We start from the raw sequence: 15269 nt of genomic DNA on the forward strand, positions 1-15269 counted from the left end.
TCCAAGGTTTCAAAGAATTTAGTTACTTCAAGAGACTCTAAAGACAGACGTTCAAAGGAGAAAACTTCTTTAACAATGAAAAAGCCCACTTACGGAAAATAGGCACACAGGTCTTATTGTGCAAACACACCAACTAAAATAAAGAAATATTACAAGAATGACAAGTTACTGAGTACTCATTCTGTGCCAGGCATTCTGCTAACTGCTTTACATGAATGCTCATTAAATCTCTACAATAGTTCTATGAGGTGAATCTCACTATTAGCCTACTTTCACAGATGGGGGAAAGTGAAGCGCAGACGCCCTAAGGTCACACATCTGGCAAGCAGTGGAGTCAGGATTCCAACTCCGGTAGTCCAGCTCCAGAATCTTTAACCTTTAGCCACACTGCCTCCCCTAGCCCCTCTTGCCAGCAGTGCTCAACTATCCCAAAGATTTGATAGTTCTACTTTCCCCTCCCCAACTCCATTAACTTTGGGTTTCCCAGAATTTTCCAGAATACACCATTCTCTTTTAGGCTTTTCTGCCTCAAATACGTACCTCTTGGGCTGGAATGCCCTGCCCTCCCCTTTTTAAGATTTTATTTTTAAATGCGGGGCTTCAACTTACAACCCCAAGATCAAGAGTCCCACGCTCCACAAAATAAGAAAGCCAGGCACCCCTGGAATGCCCTACTCTTTTTTTATGTAGCTAGCAAAACCTTACTCTTCGAACAGCAGCATTTTTTAAATACAACTTTTTCTGTGAAGCCCTCTTCCTTCCTTTTACATTTTCTGCCCCCAATCCTGAGGGAAGGAATACATCACTCCCTTAGCTACTTTGAAACAATGATTCACAGATACTTCCATTGTTGGACTTGTGCTATAATTCTATTTTTCAGTACTACCTAGTGGGCATTATACTACAATGCAAGCATGAGACACTCAGATACTTGTTAAAGAGTAAGAACGCATAATGGTCCAAGTTTAAGTTCAACTATAATTTAAGTGAACACTTTTTTCTAGTTAAGACAACATATTCATTCTAGTAATATTTTACTACCCTCTATGTGCCTACATACCCCAAAGATTCACTAGTGACACCCCCCAAGTTTATTACAGCACTATTTATAATAACCAAGATATAGAAGCAACCCAAGTGTCCACTGACAGATGAATGGATAAAGAAGATATAGCATGTACATATGTGTACACACACACACACACACACACACAATGGAATATTACTCAGCCATAAAAAAAGAATGAGCTTTTGCCATCTGTGACAACATGGATAGACCTAGAGGATATTATGCTAAGTGAAATAAGCCAGACAGAGAAAGACAAATACTATATGATTCCACTTACATGCGGAATCTAAAAAACAACTGAATAAACAAACAAAAGCAGAAGCAGACCCATAAATACAGAGAACTGATGGTTGCCAGAGAGAAGAAGTGTGGAGGGATGGGCAAAATGGGTGAAGAGGAAGCTTCCAGTTATGGAATGAAGGAGTCATGTGGATAAAAGATACAGCAAAGGGAACATAGTCGACAGTATCATAATAGCACTGTATGGTGACAGATGGTAGCTACACTTATGGTGAGCACAACATAATGCATAGAGTGGTACAATTACTATGTCGCCACCTGAAACTAGTGTAACATTGTGTGTCAACTATACTTCAATTAAAAAAAAATTCACTGGTGAATAAAATTATTATCTTAAGCTCCCCGGGTTCAGATTGGGGCTTTTAAACTGTATCTTTCCACCATTTCCCAACTCCCACATTAACCTTGGCACTACAGCTTCTCAGTAATATCAAAATTGTGCCTATTAACAAACGTTTTGATACTGGAAACACACACTCCATCTATTACATTTTTTAGAACAAACATCTAACCAGAAAGATACACTAAGGAAGTAGTGACAAATATTAAGCTACATGGTACTTCAAAAGGGGCTCTGCTAATCTCACCCACATTTGAACAGCTGTTCTGCACTCTTTTACTTCCTACACCCTAATCTGCTTTCTCTAAGCTATTACTCCATCTAACATTCCTTTTTTTTAGAAGAGCTTTTTTGAGATATAATTGACATGCCACATAATTCACTGATTTAAAGCATACATTTCAGCATGGTGCAACCATCACCACAATCAATTTTATAACATTTTCATCACTTCAAAAAGAAACCCATATCTATTGACCAGTCACTCCCTATATTAGTCAGGGTTCTTCAGAGAAGCAGGACCAATAGGATGTGTGTATATATACAGAGAAAGATTTATTTTAAGGAATTGGTTCACATGACTATGTAGACTGTCAGGTTTGAAATCTGCAGGGCAGACCAGCAGGTTAGAGACAGAGGCAAGAGCTGCTCTTGCAGTCTTGAGTATAATGGTTCTATAAAGACAGAACTCCTCCAGAGGAATCTTAGTTTTTTCTCTTAAGGGCTTCAACTAACTGAATGAGGCCCACCCACATTCTGAAGGGTAATCTGCTTTATTCAATATCTACTGATTTAAATGTTAATCACGTTTTATTTAAAGATTTTTATTTATTTATTTGAGAGAGAGAGAGAGAGGAAGAGACAGAGCACAAGCGGGGGGTGGGTGGAGGGAGAAGCAGGGAGCCTGACTCAGGGCTCGATCCCAGGATCCTGAGATTATGACCTGAGCCGAAAGCAGACACTTAACCAACTGAGCCACCCAGGCGCCCCAAAGTTAATCATATTTCAAAAATACCTTCAGAGCAACATCTAAATTGGCATTTGACCAAAAACTGGCTACTATGGCCTAGCCAAATTGTCATATAAAATTAACCATCACACTCCCTGTTACTCCCAAACTCTGGAAACCACTAATCTACTGTCTTTCTATGGATTTGCCTATCCTACACATTTCATACAAACAGAATTATACAACATGTGGCCTTTTGTGTCTGGCTTCTTTCACTTACCATAGTGTTTCCAAGGTCCATCCATGTTGTAGTATGTATAAGTACTTAACTCCTTTTTATTGCTCAATAATATTCCATTATATGGTATACCACAATTTATCCATTCATCAGTTAATGGTAAATTTGGATTCTTTCCATTTTTTTATTACTATGAATAATGCTACTATGAACATTCATAAAAATTTTTGTATGGACACATGCTTTCATTTCTCTTGGGTATATATCTAGGAGTAGAATTGTTGGGTTATATAGTAACTCTATAAATTCCTTTTCACCAAGCAAACAATTCAGAACTACAAATTTTGTTTCTTCTACAAGCATACCTACCATAGCTATACTATGGTAATAGTATAGCTAATAGTATAGCTAATACTAATTCTATCCCTGAATTTTTGAAATGTAAGTAACTTTATAACTAGCATCTAATAATGCAGTTAGTGGGGCGCCTGGGTGGCGCAGTCGTTAAGCGTCTGCCTTCGGCTCAGGGCGTGATCCCAGCGTTCTGGGATCGAGTCCCACACCAGGCTCCTCCGCTAGGAGCCTGCTTCTTCCTCTCCCACTCCCCCTGCTTGTGTTCCCTCTCTCACTGGCTGTCTGTCTATGTCAAATTAATAAATAAAATCTTAAAAAATAATAATAATAATGCAGTTAGTACTTGAATAAACAATTAAAAAAATATAGTCATTTTTTCTACATTAGATTTATATATGGGGGTCATACGTACATATATATATATATATATATATATATATATATATGCGCATTCTACTTAAAACACAACCTCCAAACATACTAAACTTAGAAATTATCAAAGAAAAAAATATCTTTTTTCCTATATTATAGTATCTGAACAGTGATACTCCAATATCTTTTCATGTAAAGAGCTGTTTTTATTCAACCTGTAAAGTGTTAAGTGATTAATAAATACTGTTTGAGGAACTAATCTTCAATTAAAACCCTAAACTGATTTACTACCAAAATATCTTAGAATTAATAGACAATAAGATTTTTATTTCAATGCATTTTTTCTTCTCTTTTTCACTAACAGGTTGGTGATGAGATTAATAATGACTAAGAGTGCTGAGGTAGCAAAAAATAGAGTGGTCAAAAGTGTGCATTCTGCAATCAGATGACTGGAATTTGAATCCTGACTCCACCAATATCTTAGTTACCCTGAAATTCCTTCACCTCTTTGAACCTCAGTCTTCTTATCTATAAAAAGGACAATAACACTATCTACTTCAAAAGTTTGTTGTGAGGATTAAATGAGATAATTTTACAGCAGTCTGGATGCTGGTCAGAACTCAGAGAATATTAACATATTTCAGAGAAGGCTTACCACAATTCACTTGATATCATCAGCTAAAAAGTACATTTTAAATTATGATCCAATCACTTATGAAAAAAAGTAACAACGAAAAACTGTTTCTTTATCTACATACCAGAGTAAGTAAACCCATAGAACGTTTTGAAAATTACATAGCAAATTAAAACAACAGTTAGTTCTGGAGTAGGGGAAGAGGAAGAGAGGTACCTATGTTCAGGAGAACATATATATTCTCTATATTATTCCTTATTGCTTGAATTTTTGAGACTGTATTCCTGTTATTTGTATAAGTAAAAAATAAGAAATAACAGCTTAAAAGTCCATATTGGAAATTCATTTCTGCCAGCTCAGCTAGAACAAGTCAGTAGTTATAAATGAAGATAAAACTATAAGCCGGGAAGTACTGACAAATCCTTAATACAATTAAATAAGAAAACAACGTTTCTTACATCTTTAAATTCAAATCTAACCAAAACTGTATTTGACAAAGGATACAGTACTAATCACCAAAAACTTCCACATTTTCAAGTGCCTACATAAATTTTTTTTAACTTTTTTCATTATACCTGTCTGCTATTCTCTATATTTTTTTAAAAGATTTTATTTATTCATTCGTTTGAGAGGGAGAGCACAAGCACATAGGAGGAGGAGCAGAAGGGAGGGAGAGGGACAAGCAGACTCCACACTAAGCTCAGAGCCTGATGTAGGGCTTGGGGCTCCATCTCAGGACCCAGAGATCATGACTTGAGCCGAAACCAAGAGTCAGAGGCTTCACCAACTGAGCTGCCCAGACACCCTACAGCTATTCTCTTTAGAGGATAAAAAATTTACATGGGAGGCAAGTTTTTCCAAGGCTGTTTCATTCATTTGCATAAACACCCAAACCCAAATCAGTTCCCTGAAAGCAAGCCTAAAAAATATATATATATTTATTGCTGGAAGTATTAGAGGTATGTTTTAAAAAATGCTAGCTGACTTCAGAGAAATAATTAACTCAGGTTCTTGCAGTCTTTGGAAGTCTGTCATATGACAAGCATTTTAGTTATGCACCCAGAAAATAATAGCTTAGATTATCTTTCAAGAGAGAAAAAGACAGATTTTCATTACAGTAACTGTTCAGTCCATAATAAGATAGCTTAGAATAAATGTTTAGCAGTTGGCTTTCATTTCAAGGGAGAAAAAATCTAGATTTTGGTCCCAACTCCCATAGTCACTAATAGCTGACCTTGTACAAATAACCTCTAAACATCCAACTCCTTTTGGATAAAACGTATCCGGCCTGTAGCTATTCTATCTACCTCCTAAGAGTGTTATACAGATCAAGTGAAATAAGAAAGTACTCTGACTATAAAACCCCTAAAATAAAAGTATTATTTTGCATGAGAATGGATATATATATATGTGTGTACATGTATACATATATGTACATGTATATATATATGTGTGTGTGTGTATATATATGTAATAGTTCAAAATTAATGTCACCAAACACAAGATTATCTATGGTCCCAAAACGCTTAGCAAACTGTCATGCACACAGCAAATTCTCAATAAGTAATGATTTTTATAAAGACTACTTATTGGTAATTGAGTCCATGATCTCAAATTAAGGACTAACTCAAATGACCTTCTGCCCTTTGACCCTCCTCAGGGTTTGTAGAAGTACAGACCTCTCCATTGTTCACATTTCACTCATTCAAACATTTATGTAGTGCCTATCTTCTTCTCAAGAGCTCACATCTGGCAAGGCAAGCACATTTGCATTATAGTTATTTTGTTGTCTGTGTCGCATAATGAAATTATATACAAAGTTCTATGGGAGTATAAAGGAAGAAGCAATTAATTCTTTAGTCAGTGGGAGTTAGGGAAGGTTTCACATTGAAACTGGGCCTCAAGGGATGAAGGGGAAAGGTCATTCTGGAAGACAAAACAGCAAAAAGGCACTTGTCCTAGGAACAGAGAGAACTGTCACACAGCTATTGCACAGTTTGGGGCAAAGGAAAAAAGAGTAACAGAAAATGGATCTGGAAAAAAGGGAAATAAGAGACAGATTTTGAAGGGGTTTGTACATCATGTTAAAAATTAATGGGGCAACAACCAAGATTTTTGGGCAGACATGCAAACTGTTCATTTACTTATAGTGGCAACGAGAGAAGCATACGCAGGAGAGTCCTTAGAATATTTCCATAGCTAACAAATGCCATCATTTTTCTTGATTCAAGTAACTGACATACATTAAGAACCAATTTCACGATCTTTTCACTTAAAAGTCTAAATGACAGACACTCTCCTCCCTGTTTACCAAAGAGAATAGATACTAAGCTCTAACATAAATACCACTTGAGAAAACCAAATAGGAGTCTGAGAAGGCAAAGAGTAAATTCAACTTAAGGAAAAAGTCAAATATCTAAGCAGGGGGAAAAAAAAAGTTTTAAGTATATATGCCATCCACATTTTTAAATTGAATAGGTAAAAATTAAATTTCATTAATTTTCCACTATTGTGAAAAGTATGAAACGAATCTGTGCTTTGGATATACAACCTGACCTTCTGAACATGTTTACATCAATGTGCCTCAAACATAACATCTGTCAATTATATTACTTTCTCACAAAAACCAGCACCTCTTAATGACATTTTTACTTCTATCAACAACAACAAAAAAATTGGCAAAACAACACACAAACAAATAAAATCAATGATCTGCTATTCTCCTAAAAGCTGAGGCCAGGATCTTTGCTGTCATGTTTAGCTATGGAGAAGAAGAACAAAAACTATCTTGATTGTCAAATTCTGAAGATTCTTCCTTTGCAATGACTTCCTTGCAATGTGACATATCATTCCTGCTTTCCATGCCTTTACTTCAGCAATTCTTCCCACCCAAAACTCCTTCCCCTAACTCTGTTTACATCTGCCTTATTTTAAAAGTCCTAAGGTCTAGCTTAAATTGTATCCTATCCATGAACCATCCCCAAAATATCCAGTACTTACAGAACCTCTCTTTTTGCTGAAGTCCTAATGAGCAAGTTAATATACTTGTCTTTTTTCACTTTCTGGCATTTAATCATTTTAATTCCTACTGTGAATACAGTCAATGCCCTGACAAAATGACATCAGATCTAAACTGTTACAACGCCTTGCAGTAGCAGAATTGTTAAGAGCTTGGGTTCTAGATTCCAGAGTCAAACGTCGGAATACAGACATTCAAATCCCAACTCTACCATTTATTAGCTATGTGAACTTGGGCAAGTTAATCTAATCTAATCTCTCTGTGCCTTACTTTCCTCATAGGTTAATACGGGAAAAATAAGCAGCTATCTTAAATAGTTATTTAAGGATTAATTAAGTTAACATGTAAAGCATTTAGAACTGGGTATGGTGCATAGTTAGTGCACAACAAGTATTAATTAAGCTGTTACCCATTTGAACTTGCTCCAGGCCTCCCTACATATTGTTGCTGTATCACTTTTAAATGGTGGTTCTGTTATGTCAGTGCCCTGTAGAGAACCTTCCATGGCCTTCCACAGTACATGGGTCCATGCCCTTAGCTTGGTAATCAAGACACTCCACAACCATCTCCTCAGCTTCAGCTACTCAGCATCTGCTTTACACAAAATAATAAGAAACAGACATATAAGGCAGACACCCTCTATTCCAGAGTCTCACAACTACTTATAAAAAAGAGATACAAACAAAAACGTCACACAGAATGGATGTTCACACATAGCTACTCTCCAAAAAACCTGTCCAATCCAACAAAATCAATTTCATCAGTGACTGGAAGATGTCAAACTCATTCAAAATTATCTGCTTTTGTCTGTTTTATTCTACTCTCATCTGCTCAAAACACAAAAACCACCCAAAAAAGACATCATTTCTTAAGGTGTACCTATCCACCCCTATTGTAAAGTCTAATTCAAACACCACCACCCTTGCCATTTAAACTTATTTAATACTACCTTACCTCAATCTTTTTTTTTAAGATTTTATTTATTTGAGAGAGTGAGAGAGAACATGCGCTGGGGGAGAGGCAGATGGAGAGGGAGAGGCAAAGTCCCTGCTGAGCATGAAGCCCGACACAGGGCTCGACGCAGGGCTCAATCCTATGACCTTGGGATCATGACCTGACCCGAAGGCAGACACTTCACAGATTAAGCCACCCAGGCGCACCTCTCAATCAACTGTTCCTAAGGTGTACAGTCACCCTCTGTATCCAAAATATAAGCTCCTAGAAAGAATAACAATTTCTAATCAGTTCTTGTTTTCTTCCCTCTCACCACTGGCCCCTCCACTAAAACAGATCATGATAGAACAGGTGCTCAAAAATATGCATTGAATTTAAGTAAAAAAAGTGAAACTGGAAGTAGAAAACTACTACCACTTATTACTAATTACTAAATAAACTATAGTGAGAGTGGAAATAGACTACTGTATCAACCATTAGACTATCACCTGTCCACAGAGACTCAAATCAAGTGGGACCATACAAATCAGAAGGAGGCAGTCCACTCACTACACCTTCTGTGTAACCATGGACAGATTTGCTTGTTCAGTGGTACCTTGGTCGAAAGAAGGATTAATAACCATTCTATTATATGCATCTAATTTGAAGAGCTTGACCTCCAAGGAGAAGTGAAGGATGATACACAGGGTCAGCATCCAAGCAGGGCAATAATGGACTGCTACACCCCTGAGTAGATGATTTGGGAAAGCGTATTAAATTCCACTTTATGGCAAACCTGTCACCCTCCAACCTCCAGGTTTTCAGTATCATAACACATTCCACAAACTTAGCATTAAAAAGTGTCACCTAGATTTCCATGTGCCTATATTTTACACATTTTCTACAATGAATATGTATTACTTGAATAATCAGAAAGTTTCAAGTGTTTATTACTTCTTCCAGCTTTTAATGGGTCTCCTATAATGGCCAGTGCGGAATGCAAAAATCACAAGGTAAAAGTCAACCAAAGGGTATATATTACTCCAATTTTCCACCTCCCAGGGAAAGTGCCAATTTGAACAAAGTTCTCAATTTCATATGCTTCAATTTAAAAGATTACTTCTACATATGCCATCACATGAGAGAAAAAACAATTATCATTACCTTCCTAGGACTCCACAGCACTACAGAAACTGCAAAGGGCTGCCTAGATGGTTCCCTCTTCCCTCCACCTCAAACACCTTCCTCCCTAAGTACTAAGCCCTTAATAAGGGCCACAAACAGGGTGCTAAGTAATTTACATGATTATCTCAATCCTCGAAACAATAGTAGGTACCACTATTATCCCCAGAAGAGAAAACTAAGGCTCAGAGATGAGATGTTTTGAAAAATAAAAACTTGCCTGAGGTGATGCTTATAGGAGGGGATTCTGGTATTGTATAAAGGAATTTGCTGGGAATATACAGTAGGCTCAGTGACTTATCCGTTATGAGACAATTATAGCAGAAATCCTCAAACTGGAAATTTCACACATAGAAAACAATAAGTGATATTTGGTCAAACTGTGGGTCTTCTTTGGAATCGTGTACCGCAGGATATCTGGCACATACTAGGCGCTCAATAAAAACCTGTCTGTCCAAACCTAAATTTTAAATGATTTTATGCCTAAAACAATTTGATCGCATGGCAGAATCTGACAGGTTATTTGTTTTAACTAGGTTAGGTTGTGCAATAATCAATAATTATATCTATACCTAAAGTAATGGCCTCATATCCTGTTTTTAGCTAAAGCAGGAAAAAAGTGAAAATGGTAGAAATAAGCTGTGTATCTTTGAAAGATAAGTTTTTCTAATTACAAATTCCACTCAAAATTTTAACACATCATCTCAATTTATACAATACTCACTATGGATCTAGCCTTAGCCATCTCAAAATAACCTATTGTGGGGGTTTCAGTACAGTCATAAAAAGCACTGTTCATGTAATCACTAATTTTTAAATAAGTAAAAGAAAAAAAATCTGAATCTCCTTTGAGTAATGTATCAAAGTAAAGCAGGTGCATTTGCAGATTATGTACTTTACACAAACCTATTATTTGATTAAGTTGGACCTTAGCTTAGACAAAAAGGTCAAAGCTGGTTAAGGCACTAGCAGTTAACTGATGTTTGAATCTGATAGCTGGAAAGATGAGTTCTATGAATACTCAGTTTAAATGATTATGGGTAATCTATGAAGTCTTTCAGACACCCAAACTTCAGTTTGGAAAAAAAGGGTCTGTTCCATAGGTAAATGAACATCTGGTGTTATACAGAAAAATTAACATATTTCTCAGTTCTCATCCTACACACGGAGTAGGGCATAGGTATTATGCAAGCGCAATCTTTTCCTCCTTTCTTTGAAAAATGATTTATATAATAATTCCTTAATTCTGTAGCAACAGAAGTATTGCTTTCTCTCTTTTTTCTGAGGCTCAGGTTTCTTTCATCTCAAAATACTACTACTGAAAACTTAACTTCTTTTAAAAAATACTTAATCATTTAACTCAAAAAGAGGGAGCAAAAAGTCAGGAGGTGAAGCCCAAGGTATTCCTATAGGTCTTACATAACTTACTCTAAGTTGGAACTGATTCAGTGTCTCAACTAAAACTTGAGATAAAAGCACAAAAATGAGTTCTTCAGTATATTCTCCACACACATGAAGTTTTAAAAACTGAAAGGGTCTTATTTAATTTTTTTCTTGTATTCTTAAAATATAAGTACCCACAAGCATAGTAAATTAGGGTGCCAACATAAAAATGCAAAAGGGTCACACTTAAAGAGCATTAAATTGATCCTATCACACTTAGGTAATGCAATATTTGATAGAATTGGATATAATTTCAGAAAGTAAATTAATTCCCTAACACTGATTTTTAAATATCACCTCTGTAACTATGCATTAAGTATTTTTAGTAACTTCTTGCAGGGAAGTTCAAAACGTGATTTTCAAAAGCAATACATGTATGTTCACCCAACTTGCAAACAAAACTGAAAATGTAAAGTTACAGTTGTTCATGCTTAATGAAATTGGCTTTGCAAATTGCAAATTACTCCTTCATGGGTAAATATGCATCAAATCTTTCAAAACTGTAAATTTACACAAACAACTGTCCTTACTAGAAAGACCTTGATCTGAACTCAACTAAAAGCTGTGTTAACTACATCTCACCACTGAGACACCTGAGCTCCAGTGTAATACTGGCGACAAATTCCCGGAATTGCTTTGGGAACTGCTGCTTGCTTATTCAAGCACTGAACCGCAAATTCACCTTTCTAAAAAGACGGGAAGCAAGAAGCCAAGTTTCACTATCTAGTTTTCCGAAATGAATTAGGGTTTGGGATTTCACTGGGAATGACCACATTATCAAGATGCCATCGCCCTCCCGAGGCATTTAGTTACAATACCTTCTCTGTTTTCCATTCAACCACCTCAACTAAACTTCCAATAGAACCAGACACACAAAAAGTCGGTTCCGTGGCCTTGCTGAAAGTCTCCTCTGGGTGCAAACGCTGGGATCCTGCATACATTATGCAAAAACGGCAAAGGGAAACGAAAAGTAAAGTTTGTTAGATAACGTGGTGACATTACCTTGCCCGTCTTGTGATCAAACCAGACGAGAGCATGGTTCCTTGACAGCACTTTGCAATCAAAGGTAGCATTATTCTGCGCCGGTCGACAGCGGGCCACGGAGCGGCCGATTTTAATGGGCTCGTCCAGGTAGACATGGCGCTCCTGAAATGGGTGCGAGTTCGGGCGGCAAGTGAAGATGGCCAAGGCTGACGGCATCGAGGACAGGCTGGGGGTGTCTCTCCTACCAAGGGATAAAGAGGAGTTCCACCGGATCCGGACTGCCCTTCACAAGCCTATAGCCCTATCCCCCCCAAAATTTTAAATTAGAACAAACTGCGCATTGTCTAAGCATAACCAGTGAACATCAACAACTCTTCACTTGAATGGGAAGACAAGCCAGCGCAAGCCCCATCACCTCCTTTAAAACCCAGCAGCGCCCTAATCGCACAAAGTCCCCAACTGGCAGCTTTCAGTCCATCTTCTTCCCTGGGAAGAAAAGGCTCAAACATCGGATAGCTTCGGCCAAGAAAACTCCTGGAAGACAGTTTGGGGACTGGAGGTATCCAAGCAGATGAGTCACACACCAATTCTTGTGTTTTGTTTGGGATCGCGGCCGCTTTTCCCCCTCGGTGGCGGAAATGTTGCAGCACTGCAGCATGAAGGAAGGGTCGGTTCCGTGCGGCCAGGAAGGTCCTTTCGGGCCGAAGGAAGGTGTAGCCGAGCACCTCTGGGCAGCCACCGCCCCTCTTCGAAGGCCTCGAGAGTGGAAGGGCAGAGGCGTGGGGGGCGGCAAGGGGGTCTAGACCTCCAGCGGGACAGTCTGCATTGCTCCTGCTGCGCGGAGGCCGCCCGAGAGGTGGCACGGGGTCCCTGGCACGAGCCGAGACGGCGGTGGCTGGGGTCCTTGGCGCGAGGAGCGCGGACAGGCAGAGGCGCGGGCAGCGGCCGAGTCGGGACTCCCGGGCACCTGGCGGGCGTCCCCGCGCCCAGGGCGGAGATCCGGCTCGGCAGGCCGGTGCGGACGGAGCGAGGCGCAACCCCGGGGAGGCTCAGGGGTCTCGGCCCGCAGGAAGTTGGTCCCTGAACGCCTGGGCTCCTGGCTGCTGCTCAGCACACCGGCCGCCTTCTTTCAGGGTCGCCCCCGCGAGGGTCTCATCTCAGGGACAGCAGCCACAGCTCCCAGCGGACGAGGAGGTGGGGGAGGGAGGCTGGCCCGGAGATTGGGGGAGAGGCCTGGAGGCCCCGGGCTGGGTCCGCCGCAGCCTCCACCACTCGCGGCCGGTGGGACACGCTCAGGCTGTGCCCAACAAGGCAGGAAACTTTCCGACCTGGTGGGGAAAACATCAAAACAAACGGCCGTCAGGCGCCGGTGCCCGCCCGCCTCAGCCCGCACCCCCTTCAACCCGCCCCCCACCAGTCCCCGCGACTGGCCCAGACCTCAGCCGACCTCTCCGCGGACGAGCTGCGGGGATTTAGAGTCCGGACGCCACGACGGGTCCAGCCTCCCTCGCCGCTGCCGCCGCCTCAGCTTACCTTGCCAGCGCCGGCCGCCATAGTGACTCTGACTGAAACCTACCCGGTGCACCGCCACGGGAACGCGCACCCTTCAAGGGCCCTCCTACCCCCTCTCCCGCGCCGTAGTCCGGGATCGTCACGTGTTCGACGCCGTGGAGGCCATGATGGTCAAGGGCATAAAAGAGGGCAAACTAATTTTTAACGAGCTCCAGACGCCATGTTAGTTAAGGGCTGGAAGCTTCAAACCGTGGGACAATCTTTACGACCATTTTGGTTAAGGGCAAGAGAAAATTTGACCTGTTGAAGGTTTTCCAAACAAAACGTGCGGACTTCCTACGTTACCATCTTGGTAAGAAGACAACAACTTTTACTGAATTTTATTCACTATACTTCTCATTGAAAATACCAATGAAAGAGGAGAGCAGACCCATCCGAAGGAGATGTTCATTTGCAGTCATCTTAGCTGTGGGCAACACAGTCCCCTTACCGCCGCCTTAGTTGTGACCAACCAAATTCCCACAAGTCTCGGGATTTGTGCATCAAAAATGAGATCCATCCTCCCCCAGCTAAAGTCTTCTGTGAATCCTGCCCAGAGAAAAACTCTTAGTCCCCGCATTCCATTTCGAATGACCCCTCTTCTCATGGGATCTATCACGTCCCCCCAGGACTCCAATTCAGATTCTACCCCGGAAAGAGTGTGAGTTCAGAAAGTTTAAAATCACGTCCCTTCCAGAGAGAGGTCAAACAATTTTCAATATGAAAAAAAGAGGGGGCATTGTCCTCACTCATAATATTATGGTAGACGAGATGTCATTGGTCTATAGAGGGAAAGAATCCAAAATCTAAACGAAAATTTAAAGAAAATATAGTGGGAAGGAGTTTTATTCATTTAGAACCAATGATGGCTTCATTCTTCAAATTCCTTTGACAACAGGCTCTACCACTGTGTGACCTTGGGTTTTTCTAAAACTTTTCTAAACCCTTTCAAGTCTCCTTTTCTCATCTATAACTTGGAGATAATACATAACTCACTTATTGTTGTGGGAATTCATTTCAATACTTACATATAGGGTTTTGGCCCTGTCCTACCTGTCGTAAATTCTGTGCTGGGCCCTGGGGACACATAGGTGGACAAAACTCCATCCCTGCCCTCTGAAAGCAATACCTCGGTATTGTGGGATAGGGATGGGGGAAGGGCCAAAATAGACACAGATCATTTCACTTTGATGTAATGAGGACTAAGATGGAAGGAAGCACTGACTACTAAAGATGTCAGGGACAGCCTTCTGAGGGAGGTAACTAACTGAACTGAAGGAAGGAGGGTAGGAAAACCACAATAAATGAGGTATTTACAGAATGGCTTCTTAAATTTCCAGGAAGAGAGAACAGTAAGAAAGGAAAAAAGCTATTTAAAACAGTGGACCAATGTGCCTGGCACATAATGGTGACAATAAATATTTGATGCATGAATGAAAATTACATACTGTTACTCACGGTTACAGGGTAAAGTAGAAATGGCACAGAGTGAGTCTGGAGGGAAGAATATGCATTAGATTATAAAGACCTTGTGTATTTGTGTACTTTTCTAGGACTCTTCACTAACTCAGCAAATATGTATTTAACTACTACCGTGTTCCAGATACTTTATTCGNNNNGGGGGGGGGGGGTGAAGATGTGTTGAAAGTTTTAATATAAGAGGATGAAAAGTTTTCATTTATGGTAACTTTTAGGCTTTATGTGGAATAAAGTAATACAGGTCCCTCCACAAATCCCTAATGAATTCTGTCAATGAATTCATAAGTTATTTGTGCGTACTTTCATTTGTTCATTCTATAAATAATTAATTGAATGCCAACTGGGAAACAGCTACTTTGAAAAGCCCTGCAACAATGGAAAAAAACCCCGACTCCCTCAACTGCTCACAATTTAGGTGATGA

General features: G+C 39.9%; 1 protein-coding gene and 1 pseudogene across 22 annotated transcripts in view; both read right to left on the reverse strand.

Moving 5' to 3' along the window:
* LOC103674271 overlaps positions 1–11774 on the reverse strand; it is a 36602-nt pseudogene extending 24828 nt beyond the window's left edge.
* LOC103674198 (sarcolemma associated protein) overlaps positions 1–12047 on the reverse strand; it is a 142249-nt gene extending 130202 nt beyond the window's left edge. For all 22 annotated transcript variants that reach the window (XM_040628646.1, XM_040628647.1, XM_008703080.2 and 19 more), the window contains exon 1: positions 11836–12047. In XM_040628646.1, coding sequence (XP_040484580.1) covers positions 11836–12033 — 198 coding nt within the window. In that variant the 5' untranslated portion in view covers positions 12034–12047. The remainder of the gene's footprint in view (positions 1–11835) is intronic.
* Between the last annotated feature and the right edge of the window lie 3222 nt (positions 12048–15269).

The sequence above is a fragment of the Ursus maritimus genome, unplaced genomic scaffold, assembly GCF_017311325.1.
Source record: "Ursus maritimus isolate PB19 unplaced genomic scaffold, ASM1731132v1 scaffold_14, whole genome shotgun sequence".
In the NCBI taxonomy this organism is placed as follows: Eukaryota; Metazoa; Chordata; class Mammalia; order Carnivora; family Ursidae; genus Ursus; species Ursus maritimus.